Source organism: Mus musculus, chromosome 6 (assembly GCF_000001635.26).
Source record: "Mus musculus strain C57BL/6J chromosome 6, GRCm38.p6 C57BL/6J".
In the NCBI taxonomy this organism is placed as follows: domain Eukaryota; kingdom Metazoa; phylum Chordata; class Mammalia; order Rodentia; family Muridae; genus Mus; species Mus musculus.
In genome coordinates, this window is record NC_000072.6 from 90374735 (window position 1) to 90399638 (window position 24904).

A 24904-nucleotide genomic window follows, 5' to 3' on the forward strand; every position below is an offset into this window, starting at 1 on the left:
CTCAGCTGAATCTGTAGACTTTAGTTATCTTAGCTGGAGAAGGATAAGAAAGACCAACACCAGTTTTTACAACAGACTGAACATAGTGCAGATGGTGTTATCAAGCTTTCCCTCCTGTCACCGTGCCAGTTGTGAGTATGACAGATAAACAAGAACATTCCGGCTGCTCTGGGTGCCAGGGGTTCATCCATACTGCTCTTAGGGGGCGGGGCGTGAATGTCCTGATCAGTTTAAGGAGGAAAGCTAGCCAGACATTAAATAATGGCTGTTAGAAGCAGAAAGACCAAAGGGAGAATCCACAGGGCAATAGTAGCTCATGTTGGAGACAAGGCCAAGTCTGGTCTTTGGAGGGGCACTGTAATCACCCTGATAAGACAGTTGCTCCTGAGCTAGGGGCTGACAACAAAAAGGAAGAGAATCCCATCAACAGCAGAATAGAGTCACAGCTGGCTGTGGTTTGGACCTGGGTCAGGGAGGAGAGGTAGTAGTTGAGATCTGATGTAGGGATTGGAGAAGAGAAGAGTTTGGTCATATGGTACATAAAATGATAAAATGTTAGCTTGACCAGAGCTACTCAGAAAGCAGACTGTGTGTCTGCTGCTGGCCTAAAGAGCAAGCCGGACTATGTCTGAAGCAAGTAGCATGCAGGCCCTCATTTAAGCCCTGCAAGGGGATGGAATTCTCAAGCAATTCAAAATGTGAATTCTGGATTCAAGTCCTGAATCTGCCTTTTGCATGGCTCAGAGGAGTCCTGGGATAAACAGAACTGTGCCTCTTTTCTTCATCCATGAAGTAAACTAAACCTCATGGGGTTTTTGCAGGAATTCAGCTAATTGAAACTTTTAAAGCTTGTAAAAAGCATTAGTATTTATCAGTTCCGATAGTTGTAGTGATTACTGTTAGGTGGAGTTTTGTTTTGTTTTCTGTTTTTAAGCCCTAGTGAGCCGTGATGGAGAGCCACAGGTGGTGGTATAACAGTGAAAAGGCTGCCCTGGTAGGAATACTGAAAACAGGATACTGAGCCAGAAGGATGTGTGTGGAAGGCCAGCTATGAATGCTGAGGCCCACTAGTATCTGTTGGTGAGCAAGTTTTGGTAGGCCAACTCAGGCAGAACTAGTGAGCAGGAGGCAGGTGCTGCTCATTTGACAGTTCTTCTGGGATTGATTGGGCAATTCACTGTTAACGATGGAGCATTGAAGTAAGTTCTCAAGGAGCTTTGAGCCTCAGCAGAGAGATGTGTGACAGGGCTTAGTCAAGGCCTCTGCATAATGCAGTGGCGCCTGATGCAGAGACTCCAGAACTCCTGCATACTGGACTAAATGAAGCTAGGCTCATTTAGGTGGAAGTGTTGAGAGTGGTGTCAGGAACATGTTCAGGGTGGTAGGCAGTGCCAGTGCCAAGGACCTGAGAGTGGGCTATTTAAGAGAATGTGGGGCCATGTGAGGAAGGGCCTCGACTGTCTCTGTGCAGTTTGGGACTTCATTTCATTCTCACATAGAACTTCAAAATGTGTTTCTAGACAAGCTCTAAGGCTGTTCCTTATCCTGCCCCCATGCATCTCATTTTACAGACAAGGAAAAGCTACTCTGCAGGGTCAGAAGCTTGTCTGGGGTCATGGGACAAATAAGGGTTGCAACGCCAACAGCCTTAGCTGAGCAGTTCCCTGTGCCCTAACACCCATCAGCTTTAAGGCCTGCCTCCATCACTCACTGAGGCAGGTCACCCACTGCCCCTTGCTCTGGCATCTCTCTCTGTCTTCTCAGAAGCTGTTTGTACAGTATTATTTCAGCTTTGATCTTTTTCTTACTTACTACCTATGTGCTCATAAGCCTCTGAACTCAAGAATTCTACCTCCCCTTCCTGGGTCTCTAGAGGACAGAGCACCAACATGACAGGCTGTCATGGATGAGGGAAAGGCAATTGTAAACATGTGCTGCCTCCAGCACTTGAATCCAGATCTGATGTGTGAGTGAATTAAGTATATAAGCTGGGGGATGCCGGATCTGGCTCCTCTTCTACCTGTGACCTAGAAACATTTGCTCAGTTTCTGTGATGCACAGAGGTGAAATGGGCAGGTTTGTATTTGGTCATGTAGTGAGATAGTTCCAGCCCCTAGGACTGTAGGATTTCTCTCTCTTTCTTTCTTTCTTTCTTTCTTTCTTTCTTTCTTTCTTTTTTAACAGCTTAATAAAGGTGATTCATACACAGTTTTGCAACTGAACTTTGGAGGTTTTTAAGCTGTTTCCACTTAACTCTGAGCAGTGGGTAGAAGGGACAGAGTGCGCTTGCTTGTGTCACGTGTCACACTAACTCACGGTCTACATGTTCCTTTATCATTTTTCCTTTATCCCTTGTGCCAAGGTATTTGATCTGTATTAAGGTTCTCTAGAGGAACAGAACTGTTAAAATGAATCTATATAAAAAGGGGGTTTATTAAAGTGGCTTACGGGTTGTGGTCTAGATAGTCCAACAGTGGCTATCTCTCAAAGGAAAATACAAGAATCCAAAAGGCTGGATGTCTCAGCATACATTGGAATTTTGAAGAAGTAGACTCTAAATTTAGTGGAGGAATACCTTGGCAGCAGGATAGATAAACTTGCCATTGAGAATGGGGACAAGCAGGCAAAACCCAAAAGCTTTAATCTTTCATGTCCTTTTATATAGGCTACCACCAGAAGGTGTGGCCCAAATTTAGGGTGAATCTTCCGACCTCAAGTGATCCAATCAAGAAAAAATCTCTTACAGGTGTTTAGTTAATTCCAAATGTAGTTCAGTTGACAACCAAGATTAGATTAGCCATGGCAAATTCACTCCTTGTCAACTTGACACAATAATATCTCATTATGTCATGTTTTATTTCCAAATGAAACCAATAACCAGGTAATAATTACTCCTAACATGATATAACTATCCTTCAACTGCAAATGCATTATATATCTTAGAATGTGTGGCAGTATCCCTTAAGGGACAGTCCTTTAGTATCTCATCACTTAGATATTCTAACCACTGATATCTCTATTGGTGTTACATAACATGATAAATCTAGTAAAGAAAACACAAATACCCTTACAAACACATTCTTAACAAAAAATGTGACAGAAGTACATGTCAGTTATCATCCTGAGTTTTGCAACTGGTCACATGGCCTTAGTTGGTGTTTGTGACTCGCTTCCTCTGTTACCCAGTCTGTATTTCCTCACCCTCAGCAAGCACCTCAGCAGGACTTAGGTGCTTGTTTTTATGTCCTGTTTTTTTTTTTTTTTTTTTTTTCATAAGAAGTGACCCATACCTTCATTCTTGAAGGTTCTGAACCCTTTGTCATCCTAAATGGATTGGGTTATAGTTTCGCATTGACTTAATTTCTGTCTTAGAGTTACTATTGCTGTGCTAAAAAATCATAACCAAAGCACCTTGAGGATAAAAAGAGTTTTTTTTTTTTTTGGCTTACATATCCTGAATCACGTTCTATTGAAGGAAGTCAAAGCAGGAGCTCAAATCAAGAGGGAACCTGGAAAAAGGAGCTGATAAAGAGTCCGTGGAAGAGTGTTGTTTCTTACTGGCTTATTTCTCATGGCTTGCTCAGCCTGCTCTCTTATACCCCCAGGACCACCACCAAGAGTGATACCACCTACAGTGGGCTGGGCCTTCCCACATCAATCACTAATTAAGGAAATGCACTACAGGCTTGCCTGATTTTATGGAGCCATTTTCTCATGAGGTTCTCCCTCTCAGATTACTCTAGCTTGTATCAAGGTGACATAGAACTGGTCAGTACATGATTCTTAATTACTGTTGTAGAGGGAATTGTATGTGGCACAGTGCGTCACAGCGCATATTTCACATGTGCAGAAAGTTGGTCAGCAGATAACTTTGTGGAGTTGGTTCCTTCCACCATTATGTGAGTTTTGGAAATCAAACTCAGATCACCAGACTTGGGTGGTAAATACCTTCCTTCTGAATTGTCTTATCAGTCCAGTGTCATTTCTGATGTAGTTAGGAAGTATCCGTGATCATCCTCAGGTGTAACTGGATCCCCTCTGTGTTCCAGGGTGCTGTGCCAGGTTCTCAGCTCGCAGCAGTCTGTACATTCATTCTAAGAAACATCTGCAGGACGTGGGTACTCCGAAAAGCCGCTGCCCAGTGTCCAGCTGCAACCGACTCTTCACCTCCAAGCATAGCATGAAGGCACACGTGGTGCGGCAGCACAGCCGGCGCCAAGGTCTGTGACTGTGGCCCTGCGGGCTGCACAGAAGTATATGCCTGAGTATGAGAGAAGTGGGATTGTTCCCCTCCCTCTCACCTCTCAGTCACGTGCAAACCATGAAGATGGGTCACTGTTTCCACACAGCCGTGAGACCTTGGTGCTCTCCTCTCCTGCTGCTCTCATCTTACCACAGCCCCTTTGAAACTAGTTTCCCCTTGCCTGTGAAGTGCTTCCCTTCAAGTGTGCCATCTTGTTTCAGGCCTCCCTTTCACATGTGCGTCTGTCTGCAGCTGGGCCCTTGGCTCTGTATGCTCTGCATCCTCTGCGTCTGTCTTGCCGTTTGCTATGTCTGTCATTCCTGATTACTGGAGCTTGTCTTTTCCTCCTGGTATTAGGAGACAGTGGGTCCTGCACAGAGGACTGTGTCCTACAGATGGACAGGAAACTCTCCAAGCTCAGGGTGGAATTGTGTCTCAGGAATGGGCTGGGGTATGAGAGAAGCACCATGATAGTGGTCAATAGGACCTGACTTTCAGCATCTGTGGTACAGCACTTAGAAGCCTGCCCTTCTACGTCTTATCTACAGATATGGACAGAATATCAAGAATATGGGGGGGGGGGGGGGCGGAGAGCCCGGCAGTGGCAGCGTACGCCTTTAATCCCAGCACTTGGGAGGCAGAGGCAGGCGGATTTCTGAGTTCAAGGCCAGCCTGGTCTACAGAGTTCCAGGACAGCCAGGGCTATACAGAGAAACTCTGCCTCAAAACAAAAAAAACAAAAAAAAACAAAAAGAAAAGAAAAGAATGAATGAATGAATGAATATAGGAGAGGCAGCAGTGGCTGCCTCTCTAGTCCATTCACAGAGGCTGTCTCTCTGGTTACTCCTGCTCCTGGTAAGGTAGCTTGATGGTGGTCATGCATGTTTCTAACCAATTCCCCTCACTGTAACCTGTGAAGCAGGGAATACCATTTAGCTTTTTCCCAACTGGGATCCTGAGCAGGAGCAGATTGTAGAGTCCTTTTTCCTTGAGCTTTGAAAACAAGGAAGGTGATGATGTTATGAGTCATTCTCCGTTAGTGTCTGATGCAGGGCTCTGAGCAGCTGAAGCTGGTGAAGGTTTGTGTTCTTAATCTGGTTTCTTCTCTTGGGAGAGGTGGTTGCTAATCTGTCCTTTGGATCTCAGGCACTGTAACCTCATGCTACTCTCAACAGTTGCTACTCTGCACTGTAAAAGCAGTTGCCCTCCTGCTAGTCTGTAGATTCCTTAAGGACAACAGAGTGTGTTTCCTAAAATTCATGTCGGAGGATGTCACTCAACCACTGTCCCCCTCTCCAGCTCTGAGCTCAAACTGCATCTCTCTTTCCCTAAGCTGCTAATTCAGGTTACTTCACAGGAGTTTGCCGTAAACTCTGGATGGATGAGAGGCCCTTTTAGCAGGCTATGTTTATGGTATAATTGACTGATTAATGTATCATTCATTCTGCCCGTTGTGCTCAGTAGAGGACCAGGCACTCAATGTGCCTGACGACTGCTAGCTTGTATTTCAGTTCATGGTCTTCCCACCATGCTGCAGGAAAACTTGCCAAGGTTGAGACCAAAAGGAAGCACTAAAGCCAGGGTCTTTACTGGGATCTGTTTGCCTCCCAAAGCCACAATCCTAGCCATCAGCACTACATGCTTATGTTCAGTCAGTGGTTTTTCTCCTGTGTATCCGTTCATACCAATTCTCTAGTTGACAATTGTGGAATTAATAAAATATTAGGTGGAAGATTTTTGAGTAAGTTGACATCTTTCTTCCACCAAAACCACTCTCCACAAGAACAGAATCATCAAGAGGCTTGTTTGTTTGCTTATTTTTCATTTGAGAAAGTAACAGGTTTCCTGTGAAACAGGAGTCTAGAAAGAATCACTCCCATCTCCTCAGAATGTTGTATTGATGCTGGGATACTTTTGAAGACACTTTGTGACTGTGACAACTAAAGATTCCGTCTTTGGTTTTTATTCTTATGTCTAAACTAGATGTCTTTTTAAGCTTGAGTTTAAAATGCAATACGCAGCCTGATGGTGGTAGCATATACCTTTAAACCCGGCCCTTGGGAGGCAGAGACAGGCAGATCTCTGTGAGGCCAGCCTAATCTATAGAGTGAGTTCCAGGACAGCCAGGGCTACACAGAGAAACCTTGTCTCAGAAGAAACAAAACAAAACAACAAATAAGCCTTATTTACTCTGATCTGGCCTTCATGCTTATAAAGTATGCATTTGTGGTTAGCATGTAGTTGGTGTGGGAGAAACAGAAAGGAGTACCCCTTCCCTCTGCTTCAGGCACTGGGGCAGTTCAGAAGTGTCAGTGAGGGATGTAAGAGGACCTGATGTCTGAGCTTCATGCATCTGCCTAAACCTGGAGCTTTCAACCTAGTCCAGACAGCCAGTTTTACTCCTTGACTAACTACAGATGACTCAAACTAATCCAGGTTGAGGATGACAGTAGATGTGGAGCTGGGCACAGTTTGACAAGACCTGAGATGACTGAATAATAATTGTAAAAATACCCCAGAGCCAGTGTCAGTCTTAGAGCTGACTTACAGAGGCTTTGTTCTATGGATGCATTGAAACCTTGGTTAGCTGCTGCAGCATAGGAGGAGGGCAGGCTTTGGAGCACAAAGACAGCCTGAGGACATGAAATATTAGCTCTGTTCTTCTTGTTGAGTCAGCTCTTCCTTTGGTGTCTGCTGTTCACTGTGTGCCAGCAGTAAGTCTGTCTTTACCCTGATGACAAGGTCTAGTGAACAGTAGTCAGTATTGCTTCAGGGGCAGCTGCTAGCATTTCAAGCAGAAAGAAGATTTCTTAATCCGGCAACATAGTAACTGAAATATCCATTGCTTTCACAGATCTTGTACCTCAGCTGGAAGCTCCGAGCTCTCTCACACCCAGCAGTGAACTGAGTAGCCCAGGCCAAAGTGAGCTCACCAACATAGATCTCGCAGCACTTTTCTCTGACACACCTGCTAATAGCAGCAGTTCAACAGCTGGGTCGGATGAAGCACTGAACTCTGGGATCCTCACCATTGATGTCACTTCTGTGAGCTCTTCTCTGGGAGGGAATCTCCCTACTAACAATAACTCCTTAGGACCAATGGATCCACTCGTTCTAGTGGCCCACGGTGATATGCCTCCAAGTTTGGACAGTCCTCTTGTTCTTGGGACATCGGCCACGGTTCTCCAACCAGGCAGCTTCAGTGCAGATGATTCACAGGCCATGAGCACAGGAGCAGTAGGCTGCCTGGTGGCTCTGCCTGTGAGGAACTTGAATCAAGACTCTCCAGCTTTGACCCCCAGCAATAACTTGACAGCACCTGGTACCACACCAACTTCTTCAGACACCACCCAAGAAACTGGCAGTGTGCCAGATCTGCTGGTTCCAATAAAGGTGGAACAAGACTTGTCTCCTGTCCCAGATGTGGTCCAGGGGCAGAAAGAAAGCCATGGGCCATCCCAATCTGTGCTGTCCAGCTCTACAGAGAGGCCAGGGGCTCAGAAGGACTCAGAGCTCAGTGCTGGCACAGGCAGTCTCTACTTGGTATGAAGCACTCTATTCCATCACCACCACTAGCTCACTTCCCTAATGCACTTTGGATCGTGTTGGGGATGAATCCTGTCTATGCAGACGGTTCTTTCTGGTGTGCAGAAGGACAGATGGAGCCTGGGCAATAGTCTGGAAGCCTGACTTTGACTTTGAGTCTGGAATTGACATTCTTACAGCTTTAAGCAAATCGCTTAACTTATCTGAGCCCTAGATCCTCACTTATTTCTAAAATAAGGGGTTTTGGCTACATGCATTCTAAGATTTCTTTTGAGTTCTGTGATTTTATACAGTTTTCATGAGAAAACTTGAGGCATTTCTTACTATTGAAATATTCACCTTTGTGCTTTTCACGTAGTGACAAGTCCTAGAAGAGCAATGTTGACTTCAATCGTCTTAACAGTTCAGTGGGAACTTGAAAGCTACGTCAGGATATTTTTATTAGAATAACAGTGATTCCTGAGCCTTCATTCTTGAAGGATTATAACAATACTCTAATTTTGAGGCTGGACAGTTATTGTATTCTATATTTATATCAATTATACCTTTAATATAATCTAATTTAAAGTAATTTAAAGATTCCTAGAGAGAGTCTGACTTTCCTCAGTCTACAATGGAAATGATCATATAGGTTTCTTTAGAATGCTGGTTGAATTTTGTTTTGACATTTATCATGTTAAGAATCATGTATCTTACCTTACTATAGCCTAAAATACTGCTGTGAACTGGAATCAAGTGTAAGAGTACCTAGCAACCAACCTACTGGAGCCGACTTGCATTTATCTCAGTGTGAGAGCTGCACAGTCTGTCTGTCCATTGCTGGAGTCTGGCTGGTGGTGGCAGAGCTACACTTGCAGGCATCTGCTTAGGCTGTCACCGCAGTTGCTAAGAGCAACAGGTGACTAGACAGGGACTGGAGGTAACCACAGGTCAGAGCATGTGGGAAGCCTGTCCCTGCCACTCCATGCCTCCCTGTGTCTCAGGAAAGATGGAATGGAAGAGCTAGCAGAACCTGGGTGGAGGTGGAAGAGCCAGCAGAAGTTAGGCTTGCCCCTTTTTTGTTCTCTTGCTAGCTGTGTGTGGCATTGGGCTCCCTGCTTCTCTGAGTGGGATGGTGTTGTGAATGGATTTCAGTATGCTGTGAGCCAGAGAGGACTGGTTTCCTTTGCTCCATGTAGTTTTAAGAATGAAATTTTCCTTACTGAGTGTTCACACATTTTTAAATTTCCTATTTGAATACTGTTTTCTCTGGCACCTCCATAAGTTTGCTGAATTCAGTAATACTTTTTGTATTGGCAGATGACAGTGTGGCACTTGCTGCCAACACTGCCCAGGGCTGCTGAGACATAACCCTGGCATCAAGAAGATGTGGTGTTTTAGGGAGCAGGGCAGTGTACAGCTCTTAGCAGTCTCTCTCTACAATATCTTAGTGCATATAGACCTTGGAGGAGTATACTTCACTTATTCAGATGATGAAGCTGTGTGCGTTTTCCTTTGCTAACAATTGAGCACGTGGTTTCCCGAGAGCCTTTGCTGGTGACTGAATCCTGGAGCTCTGATACATTGCCAGGCAGGCTTAGTCCCCTTGCTACCCTTCCTCTGCTGTTTAGATCAAGCAACTGACACACTTTTCTTTGGTCCCAGGAAAGTGGGGGCTCAGCAAGAACTGATTACCGAGCCATTCAACTAGTCAAGAAAAAAAAGCAGAAAGGAACTGGGAGCGATGAAGGTGAGGCCGAGTGTGCTGCAGTGCTGGTGGGCAAGGGGCTCAGGTCTCTTGTGTCACAGTCACAGGCAGAGAAAGCACACAGAACAGTTGTTTCTGTGTTCTTTGTCTTCTATGTTCAAAATACCCTTTTATCAATTCCTTAGCTTAACATGAACTTAGAAAACAGGTAGCAACCAAATCACCAGCATGTCTGAACATGCCCAACAGGTCTGAGAGGCCCTCGGGAAATCAAGGGTCCAAACAGGGTCAGTTCTGGAAGGCTACTGAGTGAATGAGCCCAGAAGGCTCGGTGTCAGGAAAGCAGACGGGTGGCTGGATACCTAGTTAGGCCTTGCCTTGTGGTGGAAGCCCTTGCCTAGTAGGGCCATTATCTCGAGGATAGCTGTGTGAAGGCGGCCTGTGTGCAGCAGTCTTTGGTTGAATCAGCCTGAATCTATATGAGCAGCAGCTCACTTGAATGAAAAGACAAAGCAAGACAGAACCATGTGGAGCAGTTAAGTCTATAGCCTCGTCTGCTGTCCCTTCTGCACATGGCATGAAGGTGCAGGTACTGAGAGGAAACTGGTGAGTCCTGTCTAATGTCAGCAAAGCTCTTCACTATTCTCAGGCGTCATTCATCTTTACATTTACTTAAATTTACTTTGGTGCAGTTTTATGTCTTTCCGTTCTTAATGTTGTAGCTACATATTTAAAATAACAGTTTTCTTCAAGCAGGTGTTTCCATGTATGCCTCTCAGTGTCTCTTGTAACTTAGGACAGTTCTGTGATTTAGGAATCCAAGTGTAAAACTTGCAGGGAAAATAAAAGGAGATGTAGATGTCTGTAGAAAAAATGTACTACATGCAAGCCAACTTCATGAAGAAAGCCAGCTGTCTCAATTGAGCCCAGTTAAAATTGTGGTATTGGAGGAAAAGGAGTGCTTCAGCGATTGGGTACAGCGTTTATTGCACTCACCACCTTGGGGCAGTACTTACAGAGATAGTTGTGCAGTTATCATTTGCAGTATGACATTTTAAAAATTAAAAACACTTTAAAAGTTAGGCACATATTTAACCTCTTTTAAAACTGACAGCTTTTCCTGTTGGTAAATGTTGAGATTTTGAGTTGTTCAAAACCCCATATATGCTGCTGACACTGTTAGCAAAGAGTCCACAGGGGAGTCAGAGGCTGCTCTTGGCTGCTGCCCTTCTAGTTTAGAGCCATAACATGCGCTCCCTACACACACACATTCTCTCTCTCTCTCTCTCTCTCTCTCTCTCTCTCTCTCTCTCTCTCTCTCTCTCTCTCTCTCCTTCTCCCTCCCTCCCTCCCGCCCTCTCCCTTCTGTCTCTCTCTCTCCCACTCTTTCCCACGTTTGGTGGAGTATTGCACAGGTTGGTTTCGTCTGTTCCATGTGCTCAGGTACCTTTACGGTTTGCCTCACTGGGGTGGTTGAGTACTTCCTTCATGGTTGTGTGCTCCCCTAAATTAGCTACATCTTGAGGCTTGATCTGATTGATTCTTTTGGGGAGAGGAGAGTTAGTAAACTCTTTTGGGTTCTTTGCAGGGGTCCCCTGAACTGATTGCTAGCAGCCATTGATGACTAGCACAGAGCCATTAGATGCTTAGGGTCTTCAGAGAAGGTGATAATAGTTCTACCTTCCCCTTAGTAGCTAGGACCCCTCTCTAAAGGCTTCTCAGGCCTTCACTCTGAGGTACAATTGATAGGAGAAAGTCGGGGTGCTTAAGACTGCATCGGGTTCCTATGAGTAGTTTCTGGCAACCTGTGACAATTATAGCATTTCATGTACACATTTTAAATGTTTTAGAGACTTTGAAGGGAAATATAATCATGGCTTCTGCAAGGTGTATAGATTTCATGGGTAAGAAAGAAAATGTCTCTGCCAGGGTGAAGGATTACTTTCTGCACTTACCTGTCTTTATTGAAAAACACTCTTGGAACCAACCCTATGACCAGCCAGGAGAGGTTCCATGTAGAGTCTCTGCCTTTAAATAGCCCTTGGAACCAACCATGTTTCTCCTAACATGTGCAGTACCTTCAGACTTACAGACTCTCTCTACCTTGGGTAGCTGTGAGCCATGAATATTGCTACCCTTGTGTCCACAACTCTGACGTGTTACCTAGCCATTCTTTCGAGCAGCCTACTCATAGCCTTGGTGAGCCTGTTACTGACAGCTTCTGCTGACACAGTAATGGGAAGTTTACTCTCACCAGGACTCTCTCAGACTGGGTTCAACCAGGCTCCCATCTGGGTTCTGTTGTCAGGTCTTCCAACCAAGTAGGGCCTCAGCCTTCCCTTGCCTATCACGTTGCTTTCGAAGAATACAGTTACTCTCTCTGCAGACTCTCTCCATGTGTATTTCTTGAATCCTCCTTTTGATTAGACTGAGGCTCGTGTCTGTTCCCGGTAATGTGCCTTCTTTGTGCATTGTGCTAGGTACAGGTGTATTGTCATGGATTGTTATCAAAGGTGCTACTGGCCAGCTTTCTGCCTTCTATAAGCATCCTATTTTTCTTTGTAGTTGTAAATATTTAACTTGATGTAGATATTTTACAATTGTGTGCCCTCAAGTATAACTTCAGTCATTCTCACAGCCCATTGAAAGCTCTTGTACTAGGTCAGTGTTATACAGTTAAAGGACAAAGTCAGACCAGGTAGTGAGGTCAGGGTAGACTTTTTCCAGCATTGGTGACCAGGAGAGCTCATCTGAAACATACTATCTGCAGTAATTATTGGAACTCAATTATGTGAGATAGGACTGACAGTGTGTGACCCAGGACTACACTGTACATCACAATGTTAGCATTGGCTCTCTGAAGTGGCTTAAAGTACCCAGGGAAACAAGAACATTCTTTTTTTTTCTTTTTTTTTTTGTCTGTTATATATATATATATTTTAAAGATTTATTTATTATTATATGTAAGTACACTGTCTTCAGATGCACCACAAGAGGGCATCAGATCTCATTACGGATGGTTGTGAGCCACCACGTGGTTGCTGGGATTTGAACTCAGGACCTTTGGAAGAGCAGTCGGTGCTCTTACCCACTGAGCCATCTCTCCAGCCCTAATTGTATTTTTATATATGGGTTCTTGACTTGTATGTATGCTCATGTGCCATGCCTGTGCCTGGTGCCCTCAGAGGCTAAAAGATGGCATCCGGTCCCCTAGAGCTGGAGCTGCAGGTGATTATGAGCTACTATGTGGATACTGGAATGAAAGTCTGGTTCTCTGCAAGAACAGCTAGTGCTTTTAACTACAGAGCTATCTGACCATCCACAAAGCAAGAACATGCTGACAAGCAGGACATTCTAGGATTCCCTGGGTCATCCTCTAAAGAGTTCAGTGAAGCTAATTGTTTACCACAGATACCCTGTCTCATGTTTTCCACAGATTTAACACTAGACAGTGAGCGTTGACTCTGATAATTGACCCTGGTGTTCTGCAGGGTGATTTGTATTTCCTGTAGGTGTTTATAAGTTAGGGCTCTACAGACAGTACATGTTCTTCCCTCTCTTAGGTGTACTCCATTATTCTCAGCATAGACTCAGAGGCCTGGTCTTAGGCTATTCTCAGTACTGGGTCATAGCATGACTAGCATTGATGTTGTTGATGCTCTGATTCTGTACTCCTCTATACTGTCGTTTAAGTATTTTCTTTATTTTCTGGCCTGACCAGGCTCAACTTGTCCTGTACTTGTCCTGGCCTGCAGTCAGCTACTTCTACAGAGAACCCTGGCTCCTTTACTGGAGATTGTTATTTACAACCAGGTTGTGGGTCCAAGACTATGTTGGTGAGATGTATATACTAGGTTCTCAGTGGCCAGTGCTAGAAAATATTTGTAAATACCATTTTAATCATTCTGAACTATATTTTCTATACAGAATGTTATGGCTTTTGGAAGGTATATAAACAGTATTTTACATTCCTTGTTATTATATTGATACTTACCAGTGAAACATTCCTATGTGTGGAATCAGACTAAATGGCTTCACACCAAGTTGGGCTGTTGGGCTGTGCTGCTATTTGACACCAAATCTGAGGGGGAAATTTTAGGTTTCTGGGATGTCTGCATTTTGACATTGTGATTGGAGATTATGCACTGTAATTCTGAGCACAGAAGTCCCAGTGTAACTACACCTTTGTGGAGTCTAAGCTTTATCAAACAGAAAGACAGCACTTAAATGTGGGGCCTACACTGTGTGTGCATTCTTAGAAAATGTGTAGTCTAAAATCCAAAGCTGCTCCCAGTATGCTGCTGTTGAGAGTAAATACACAAGAGTACTGCTGGCCTCTTCAGTTCAGGCAGTGAGCTGCTCCTAACAGAATTGCAAATATTGGAATTTTTTCTTAATGTGAGAATAGCATATCGTTGGAGAGGGGAGGTCTTTACTAGAGCTTGAACTTAGGTCCTTACACATACTGAGTAGGTTCTTGACCAGTTAGCAGTGGTAGGGCAGGGAAATGAAAGCCAACATGATGCTCATTAAAAGGAACAATAAATAGCAAGACACATGTGACCAAAACCTGAGGGTATCTGTGTCACTGTAAAAATATAAACAGCTCTTAAGTGCATTGCCAGGAGACAAGACTGAATAGATCTAAGCAAAGCATACCCTTAGGGAAATGTACGGGAAGACACAGGAAGGCGAGCAGTCTCAGACATAGTCCCCAAAGCAGGACTGATATGTACTAAGAGGGCATAGTGCAAGGGGAAGAGTGGAGACAGCAAAGCTCTTCCTCTTAGGTTGGTGTCCATGTGTGGCCCACAGCAGAGCTGAACCACATTTATTCTGAAAACTCAGCATCCCAACCAGCACAAAGTGAAACATAGAAACCTAGGGGAGAGGATGAATAAAGGCCTAGCATTAGTGAAAGTGACTCACTTAGCTTGGTTGCAGACAGCAGGAACAATGAAACTGTGAAAAATGTTTTTCATGGGTTTAGTGAAGTTAATTTACTAAATTCTAGTCCATATCCAGTGTTTGTAGGAATTATATAAGAAATGAGGGATGAGAAAAATTACAGCTAACATCTTTATAGGGAAAACGTTTTGGCATTATACCATTTGTATAAATTACAAAGTAAAATTCACTTGGAAACCAAAATAAAGCCCATTGAATAATTGGTTGCCTAATTACAACAGAAAATGATAATCACAGAGTTTCTAGTTGGAGCTCTTGAACAGTAGAAGCACTTGGCTTGGTTCTCTTGTGGAAATTAATGAGACAGTGACCATAGGCCACTTAGAGTATAAGCTGATTATGACTATTGCTGTGTGAACCAGGGTTGTGGCTGAAAGATGGGTACAGCTATGTGCACAAGCTGCCTCCTCTTAAGAAAAGGAAGAACAAGGTGGAAAATAAGCCCGTAACAACCAGTCGTGAGTAACCACCTGCTCAGGTTGGAACTTTTGGCTTGGGCAGAACAAAACATATTCTTAATGTGCACAGCTCTCTAGGCCATTGGTTTCCATTTCTGCTGAGGCTCTTGAACCAAGGAAAAACAGCAGAAGAACAGAAATAAACACATATCACACACACTGTGTGATACATTATAGTTCTTGCAACAGCATGTCATTCTGAAAGACAAATGTGAACATTGTCACCCCAGAGTAGCCATTGAAGCTTCCTAAAACATAATAGATACAAAGTTCTAAGCAGCATCCTCAGCATCTTGTATTTACTTTATTCAGACCAAACAGGGCTTGAAAACTACCTAATGGTCAGTCTGTTAGTGAGTCAGTCATAATCAGAGTCCAGTGAAGAACATAGTTGTTTTCTCAACAGAGGGGTTTTGTGCAAAGACCAGAGGAAGGAACATCAGCTGTGCTATACTTAACACTCTCTTATTCCCTCTCACTGACCCTAGAGCTAGCCCTCTGTCTTCTAGGTAGCACCAGCAATCTTGCTTCTCTGCCGTCCCCTCCTGCCTTTTCTAGGGTTATGGGCATGCTCAACCATGCCCCAGCATGTTGATTTTGGCTCTGGAGATGGCAAATTCAGACCCAAGTGCTTTATAACGAGCACTCTTAGCCACTGAGCCATCTCTCCAACCCTCAATATATCTTAAGCTGGATTTCTTTAAAAATTAATGGGCATCACTGGTAGAATAGATATTTCATAATGATTTCTGTTGAGTGTGATGTAATTCACCTGTCATTGCACTACTCAAGAAGTGGGATCAGGGCTTCAAAGTTGTCCTCAGGCACCTGGTGAGTTTAGATTAGCAGCCAGCACCCACTGAGTGCTGTGCTCCAAGGGCATTCTGCAGATATGTCCAGGACCCTTGGAGTCTCTGTATTCCTGTTCTCTCCACAGGTGTCCATGTCCTTCTAGAGGGCTTTGCCTTGGAAATAAACCAGAACTAGAACCAAGGCAGACTCTTTGGAGGCAATGCGATCATTTACAGATGACTTCACTGTTCGTTGGAAAACCCAAGAGATTCAGCTAAAAAGTTAGTAAACGTTAAGAGATTGAGTATCCAGTTTTAAAAGAGATGTCTGCTGTCTGCATACAGGGCAGCAGTGGGCAATGAGGAAATGTGGTTGCAGGTTACAGTAGCCCCACGGGAGGAAATTTCACAAGCAGGGAGAAGACAATAGAACTTAGCTGAAAGGCAGAGTTGGGTTGCTCCCTGCTGGTATGGCTTCTCTCATACACCAAGGAAAGGTCACCAGCAGATACCCAGTCTACTGAGTGGGATGGAAGTGCATGATAAGCAAAGACTGGGAAAACCAAATGATGAAATTAATGAAGATAGAACCTGAAGGGATCTTCCTTTTCTTAAAAAGAGGCTGCTTGTGCACACATCTGTACCCATCTTTCAGCCACAGCCCTGGTTCATACACAGCAATAGTCATAATCAGCTTATACTCCCCATGTGCCCTGTGCAGTCCTCAGTCAAGAAGATGGGTATCAGGAAAGATAAGACCTGGGAATGAAAAGGTGCCACAGGAATGAAAACAGGTAGCAGACAGCCTAGGGAGGTCCTGAGGCTACAGTGTGGTTGGCTTGTCCAGAGAGAGTGTAATGAGGCAGAGGGAAGGCTGAAGCACCAAGGTGACCCAGCTGTTCAGGCCTTGTAAGCCATGGTCAAACTCTGGTCTTCACAGAGGGGAAAACGGGGACATGATATCTTGAAAGGTCATTCCACCTACTCTTTTGAAGATAACTGACAGGTGGCATGCATGGGAGGAAGCAAGAATGGCTAGGATCTCTGGCCATCCTGCTGATGTCAGAGTGGCTAGGGTCAGTGGTGGCTAAACAGTAGGAGGGATTTGGGGCCTGTCTTGAAATAGGAGCCCCCAGAACTGAGTGTTAGGAAAAAGCATTACAGACTTGACACTTCCCACAGAGTGGAGACACTGTTTTAAAAACTTGAAAGTTTAAGAAGGCTCAAGGGCAGAAACAAACACCAGGTGAGAATGATCAAGAGAGCAAAGGAAATACCTAGAGGCTATACTGTAGATGCCCGGGCCTGTCATATCTACCACAGCAGCCCAGAAGGAAAAGAGTGCTGGTGTATCATGGGCAGAATCACAAACCAGAACATAGGACACATCTAGAGCCTGGGCCACCCTTTCATGTGGCAGAGGTGACTGTGTACTTCTAACAACTAAATGCTGCTCTTTGTGGATCACAAGTGGTTTAGGGGTTTTGAAAAGCTATAACAACAGCCAGTACTTACTGTACTACCTGCTGTAACACAAGGACTCATTTGGTCTCCCACAAGTTACCTTGGCAGGGACGCTGCTCTCCATATTACACATGTGCTGAGGAAAGGCAAGGGGCGTAAGGAACAGAGGTGGGGGGAGCACATCTTGTCACCAAACTTGACCAGAAACCACATCTAATGAGAACGCTGATGGTTGGGGGGCAGAGGAACACCACTATGAGCAAGTGTTCAGAAGACCGCCAGGGCAGCCAGGGAGGCCCTCTTGGAGATGGTCTGGTATGTCTACAGGCTCACTGGGTGGTGATTCCAAGAAGAAAAGAAAACAAAGCTGGGTAGTGACCACACTTGCAGCTACATCTTATCATCTGCCTTGTGGAAATGGAACTCCATGTAAAGGGACCGTTTGCCACCTACTGTTCTATCAGAGCTGTTGACAAGAGAATGTTTATAGCTCAAATGTCTGTCGACAAAGCTGCATGCTTTGTACATGGTTTTGGTAAGTCAGTCTATAAGAAACGGTGGATGTGTGGGTAGACATATTTGTGTATATACTTGCATAGAAACAGAAGTGGTAAGTTGCCCATGCTGGATAGTCTCTTTTTCTGGGTGTAAATATTGTGAATATTTTATTGTGGTCATTTCTACTTTTTGCATTTGAGCATTTGAGAATACATCAGTTTTATACATCAATTTTATAACTTTAAAATCTAAAACTGCCACATTAAGTGAGCAGTAGAGTAGCCAGCCATTCCTCCTGGGTGGTTTGTGAGGCCTTAGGCTCTCTGGTCTCACTAGTACATGGAGATGTATGATTCCCCTCTCAGGGGCAGGAGCGAGAGGCCAGGGTGGGCATGTGCTTTCCATTCCATAGCTTTAGCCCTGAGATGACCTACTGGTCCCAGCAAAGTCTAGCCTGTAGCCAGAGAGCTATGTGGCTGTGCCATGCACATGTAGTTGAAATGCCCTGGCGAGTTACCAGCCAAGTTGAGCCTTGAGTCAGTAATCTCATCTTCATAAGTTTCTCACTTTCAAACAAATATCTCCAAGCATGTGTTTCATAGGTTTCCTCCCTTCTTCCTTTAGCTGCCATCATGAATGAAAGGGGCCTCCTTAAGGAGAGGTAGGGCATCAGCCCGTGATTGCTACACTTCTCTTTCTAGGACAGAATTTAGTATCATTCATACAGTTATCTGAAAATTTAAGTCCAAAGCACTGGGTGCATTTGGATTGCGTGGGATGTCGTTTGACCACGGGAGTTTAGTCTCATCTTATGAGCCCCATACACACCTAGAACGTACGGGCTTATGAAGGAGGTAGCTTTTGGGGTCCAAAGCAGAGTGTAGACTCTACACTGTCACCACATGTTCTTCCCATTCGCCAAGGTGCCTCTGTTCCAGCTGTACCTAGTCCCTTCTGTGTGTCCAAGGGTGGTGAAGCTCCTTCAGGCAGTGGCCCTTGAGGGCTGTTGAATGCCTGCTCTCTACAGTGTCCTGGCTGTGATGGACTTGGGCAGGTTCTTTCAGTCTCCTGAGCACAGCTCTGGTTTTGGCAGGTGATATAGTGAGGCAGAAAAGACAGTAGCACTGAACTCTGCCACAGCCCTAGAGGTGAGCCCATATTCCCAACCTTAGGACTCTCTTTTAGTCTTGTCATTTTCATTTCTATTCCTGTTCATGCATTTCTCAGTTACAAGGTTGCTTCCCTGCTGGGACAGTCTGTGCCTCAAGTTTGACTGTGCTCTGTAAGACTACTTTGTTCTTGTCTCCCCTCCTTGCTCCTGATGATTGAGGATGGAAGCAGCCCTTGGTGGCTGGTTCCCAACTTTAACATAAAAACACCATTAACTTTGCCACACACATTATCAGGGAGATGATTAATAGGGCCAAAAGAGTGACCTTGCCAATTCTTCATAGATCCAAAGGCAGATGTGATTAGGGTGTACCATCTGATATCTCATGGTCCCCTTCTGCTTAAGGAGCCCAGGCCTCCTATGATGGGTATGGCATGTCTACAGGACTTCTTGTAAAACAATTGAGCACAGACTGAAAGGTGCTAGAAGAGGTGTAAATTTATATTCTGTTCACTGCCCATTTCCTCTTCATTTTACATTTTTGCTGGAGCAAAATAAGGCTCTGGGTACATGGTGTAACAGCTGGTGACCTCCAGGACAAAGTGCTCTCCTGTGCTCATGCCTGGCTTTGTAATCATGACCTTTGGCCTTTATAGCCTTCGAAACTGCTACCCATGCTCCCCTAGTAGCCCCTGGAACCTGATCCTGAGGCTCAGGTGGGTGGGGAACTAAGCAGGCCGCTGCTGTATGGCAGAGCTGTCTCCCTTGCCTGTTTCTCTGTGCACTGTCCCTCTTCTAGACTCTGGTGACAACGTTTTTCCTGGTCCCTTCTCTTTGGTAGGGGTAGTCCCTTGCTGCTGAGATCACTCCGGATGTTTGCTTCACAGTGACTAGTGCCGTTGTGTTCAAGTGGCAGCCTGCAATGCCAACCTCAGCTGCAGTCAGCTTCTTCAAGTCTCTGTCTTTGCCTGCCTTGTTGTCTCATCACCACTGCTGGGGCAGCAGAGGGGGGTGCATTGAAAAAAGATCTCATTATGTAGCCCAGGCTGGCCTCAAACTATACTGTCTCTTAAATGCTAGGTCTTTAGGTATGAAGCACTACCAGCTACCACTGCATTTTTTTTAACCACTGCATTTTTTATATTCAATTATTTATTTACATTTCAAATGTTATCTCCCTTCCCAGTTCCCCCTCCCAGAGTTCTTCACACCGTTCCCCCCTTCCCTTTGCCTCTGAGAGGATGCTCACCCACCCACCCACCCCCCTTACTAGTATCTACCTTCCCTAGAGCATGAAGTCTTTACAGGATTAGGTACATCCTCTCCCATTGAGGCCAAAGATGCATTTGTGCCAGGGTTCATGGGCCTGCCCATATATGCTCTCTGGCTGGTAGCTTAGTCTCTGGGAGCTCTGATTAGTTGATTTAGTTAATACTATTGTTCTTCCTATGGGGTTGCCATCCCCTTCACTCTTTCAATCCTTCCCCTAACTCTTCCATCCAACCTCAGTCCAATGGTTGAGTGTAAGTATCTGTCTTAGTCAGCTGCTGGTAGAGCCTCTCAGAGGATAGCCATGCTAGGCTCCTGTCTGCAAGCACAACATGGCCTCAGTAGTAGTGTCAGGGTTTGGTACCTGTGCATGGGTTGGATCCCAAGTTGGGCCAGTCACTGGATAGCCTTTTTTTTTTTCATTTTAATGCTAGGTTTGCAAGCCAGCCATGGGGAGCTCTAGGGGAAGTGTCACTGTATCACATGATGAAGATGCAGGAAATACTTGCTAAATGAGTATAATGGCACATCACTAGCCATTTCAAAGTTATATTTGGTACACAAATAAAATATTTATCGTATTAAAGTCCAAAAGAGGTGTCATATCTAAGGTCTTTTATGTACCTGGTATGGTTCTGACCCTTGTGTCTTTTACCCAGCCCTAGTCCTCTCTTAAAACTCCCAATGTATAGTTCCCTTTTTCTGGATAAGGATCTTAGAACTTGGAGCAGTAATAGCTAATAGGGATCAACACCAGGACTAGAACTCAAGACCCCAGGATTCCCTGAACCTATATATAGGTCACATTCTATGTCAGCCCTCCCTCAGGTGAAGTGGATTATGGGAAATGGATAAGGCACACCTAGAGCTTCAAGTGGCTCCTGGTTAGTTAGGCATTCTGTCAGCATAATTGGCCATGTCAAAGATCAGAAAACCATGGTATCTCTACAGAAAAGCAGTTGGTAACATTCAGTCTTACAGGCCTTAATCAACTGAGAACTGAAGAGGTACCCCTAAATAATAGTGGCCTTCACTATTTTTATTAAAGAGCTGCCAAGAACAGTCCCCTCAAAATCTAGGAAAGATATCAAACCTGTATCATGGGTGTATTTGACTCTTGCAGAGGTCAAAAGGCTGGTGAAAAGGGGCGTGGTGAGTGCTTGTCCTTGATTTGCTAGTCAAACTTGGAAAGCTCAAAGTCTAATGAGGCCTGTTGGAACCATGAGGCCTAGTGGCACCATCAGGAGTCAGTAGATGGCTCTTGGTTGGTTGGTTGGTTGGTTGGTTGGTTGGTTGGTTTGTTTGTGGGATTTTTGATGTTTTGATAGTCAGGAAGAAGATGGAGGAAGATGGTAATAATAGTAACAAGCACATCACCCCGGGCTTGCTAGTAACAAGGCCAGGTAGGGTAAGGCTTGCCAGAGAAACACTGCAGAAAACACTCAAGACATATTGTCATATTTTGCTCAGTTCCTTTAAAAATCCACCTACCAGCTTTGACTTCACTGGGAAGGATAAACAACGAAGCCATGCGGGTAGGCAAAGAATAAGCCCGAGTACCTGCTTCACAGGGCGGTGGCCAGCATGGCTGGGCTTGGCCGCTCTAGAAACATGGCACAGCCTTACACTCGTAATCCTGCAGCTTGCACAGTAGCTAGAAAACAGCATATACTAGATAGACACCATTTCAGTCGTGTCTGCTCTTGAAACTAAAAAGCTATCTTAACCCTCTTACTGTACAAAGTAATATTTTTGATGTGTGTTAGTGTTTGTTGTAATTACAAAAGCTAAAGGCAGCCTTTTATCAGAATAAGCACCCCTAACTGCTCTGACTTGATGCCTGCCCTCGCTGCCTGGCCTTCCTGGCTGTTACTTCTTCAACACTGAGTGAGTTCTTTCAGGAACTAAGGGTGGTGGTGAAAGTATATTTAAGACTCATGGGTATTTTATTTTTAAAATTTCAATTAACAGAGATCTATGCTGACCATGTTTATCCTTTCCATAAGTGATCATTAAATACAGGCAGGGGAGAAAAGTACAGGGAGAAAAAGTCATTCCCAGTCATTTTGAAATGTATTTTCAATACAGTTTGGCTTTTTAATAGGACTGTCAATACTTGTGCCAGGCATTCCTGTAATCCCAGTACTCAGGAAGCTGAGGCAGGAGAATCACAAGTTCAAGACCAATAATGAGGAAGGCCCTCTATATGGTTATAAGAAGTTGCCATTCTTGAGGGAGCTCCCTTGCATCTGATGATACATCTGCCATCGTGGGATTTGGTTTGCATGACTAGTTATTACTAGTTATTGCAATGGTGACTCAATTTTAACTTGTAGACTAAAAATGTCAAAATACAAAATTTTAGCTATGTTCTTTTGTTTTGTTTTGTTTTGTTTTTGTTTTTTGGAGACAGGGTTTCTCTGTAGCCCTGGCTGTCCTGGAACTCACGCTGTAGACCAGGCTGGCCTCAAACTCAGAAATTCACCTGCCTCTGCCTCCCGAGTGCTGGGATTAAAGGCGTGTGCCACCACGCCCGGCTTCTGTTCATATTTTTATGTCAAGGAAGCATGCTTGGTTAATAGGAAACTTAAAAGCATAAGAGTTCACACATGTATAGTTCCGGAGGGATAGTGTTCAGGAAGCAGCAGGAAGCTTCTTGCTATGTCTGGCCCTGGGCCCTGTCTTGCAGTAGCCCAGCCCCAACCCTGCTCTGCTGAGAACAAAGCAGTTAGGCAGGAAAATTGTGTACAGACCATCAGGGACTTTGAACAGAGAGCCCAGCAGGTAAGCTGAAACTGGAGTGGATCCACCTCTCTCTGCAATGAGGGAGCTCAGTCTCTGTTCCTGACATGGGCCCTCCTCACCTTGTCCATAGCCTGGTTAATATTTGCACTTCAAGAAAGAGTTCCTCCTGCTAACCAGAGAGCACATATGTAACAATTGTGCAGCTGGGTCCTTATGTGGGACTCCTAAAGCCAGAGCAAGGGCTGTCTCTGACGGCCCTATCTTGCCTGCCTTTGAATCCCTTCCCCTATCTGGGCTGCCTTGTCTAGCCTCAATAGAAGAAGATGATGGGCCTAGTTTTACTGCAACTGGATATGCCAAGGCTGGTTGATTCCTTCAGAGGCTTCCCCTTTTCTGAAAAGGGGAGGAGGGGTAGGGGGAAGAAGAGGTAAGAGGGAGTGACTAGGAGGAGGGAGGGGAAGTAAATAAAATAAAATAATAAAATAAAATGAAAAGAGTTCTTCGATCCCCACCCTGAGAGAAAGCAGGCTGTAGGTGGGGAGAGGCAGAAAGAAGCCCTGTGCCTGTGTCAAACATGACCAGAGCACACTTGGATTTCACCCTCACAAGGTCATGGTAACCTTCAAAAGTGAGGTCAGCAGGTCCATAGCAGCTATGGGCATTGCAGAGGGCACGTAGTTAATCCTGCTGCAACTAGAAGGCTGGTCTGTGTGGCAAAGCCAGCTACTGTGTTCTCTCTCCTTCCAGGAGCTGTGGGGATTTAGGGAGGAGATAGGACTTGGCCCTCACAAGAGCACCTTGAGTCAGGTTCTGTCAGGCACAAGGATTTACAATGGGTTTTGTAAGTTTTCTGCTAAAGTCTCAGGTTTGTCTGTTTTACCTCTTTCTTTTTTTTTCCCCCTCTTTCTTGCCTCATGATAATTTCTAAGATTGATTGGCTGCTTATTTATTTGTTTGTTTATTTTATTTATTTATTTTATATGAGTACGCTGTAGCTGTACAGATGGTTGTGAACCACCATGTGGTTGCTGGAGATTTGAACTCAGGACCTTTGGAAGAGCAGTCAGTGCTCTTAACCGCTGAACCATCTCTCCAGTCCCTCATGAAAATTTCTTTGGAACAATTTTCAAGTCAGGGAAGCTGTGTGGGATGATGGGAGCCATGAAGGTTCTTCCTCTCCTCGCCAGTCAGGGCTGAGCCCAGTGAAGCATGTGTTAGATGTGCTGTTTTTATCTGCTTTGTTTTAGGAGCCTCTGACTCTGCTCACAGGAAAGTAAAAGGTGGCACGATCAACCCTCCTCATGTCCACTCAGGCCAGCACAGTTGTTTCTGTGGAACTCTCATGGTACCCAGTGGAGGTCTGACAGTGCCAGCCCCTGCAGCTGGGCTGCAGTGTGTCCAGATCCCTGTTCTGCAGGTAGGAACCAGCCATATGGATGCTGAGGTCTACAGGGGCAGGATAGTGGAGGGGTGGCCTCTGCCCTCTCAGTAAACTGCCCCAAGTCCTGTGTCCTGTCCCAGCCATCTTAATAACCCCAGCCTCTCTCTTCTTCCCAGCCTGTCTCACTTCATCTGTGCAAGCCCTTGCCTTTGTTAGGACTGACGTATCAGGTTTGTGGCACTGTGTTACCCCGTGTCTAGTTCCCTCAACCTGGTCCATCTTCCCCACCTCCCTTGGAGGTGCACATGGCGGCATGTGCCTCTGTCCTGCAAAGGCCTGCCTGGGACCTCCTTTGTGCAGGTCAGAGGCATCTAAGATGCCCAAGGTGGCCATGTGGAAGCCTCATACTGCTGTGTTCACACTGTTCACCTCCCCAGAGCCTCCTTTAAGCTCTCCTTTGACTGTTTAGGCCATGCTACTGGGCAGCACTCTACACACCACAGTGCAGGCTCTCATGTGAAAATTCCAGGGCCTCTTTGATTTTTCTGCTTCCTTTCTCACTGATCACTAAAGAAGGCTTAGCCACCTCTTTGGAGGCTCTGCAGACCTGCATCTGACAGCCCATCTGTGGGAACTCACTGCCAGGTCACTTAGCAGCCCCATACATACCTGTACTCCCAGGCTTCCCTCTGAGGAGGTAGATAGAGTAGGAGAAGGAAGAAGTTTGGATGCTGAGAAATCTG

The 24904-nt window shown here is 45.1% G+C and overlaps 1 protein-coding gene across 3 annotated transcripts in view; it reads left to right on the forward strand.

Annotated features, from left to right (window-relative positions):
• Zxdc (ZXD family zinc finger C) overlaps positions 1 to 24904 on the forward strand; it is a 34013-nt gene that overhangs the window by 5257 nt on the left and 3852 nt on the right. The window contains exons 5-8 of one of the 3 annotated variants that reach the window (NM_173002.3): positions 4050 to 4220; positions 7098 to 7786; positions 9434 to 9518; positions 24028 to 24197. In NM_173002.3, the coding sequence (NP_766590.1) occupies positions 4050 to 4220; positions 7098 to 7786; positions 9434 to 9518; positions 24028 to 24197 (1115 nt within the window). Of the gene's footprint in view, positions 1 to 4049; positions 4221 to 7097; positions 10661 to 24027; positions 24198 to 24904 lie in introns of those variants that run through there. The other 2 variants (XR_377502.4, NM_030260.3) reach the window with 2 other exon arrangements.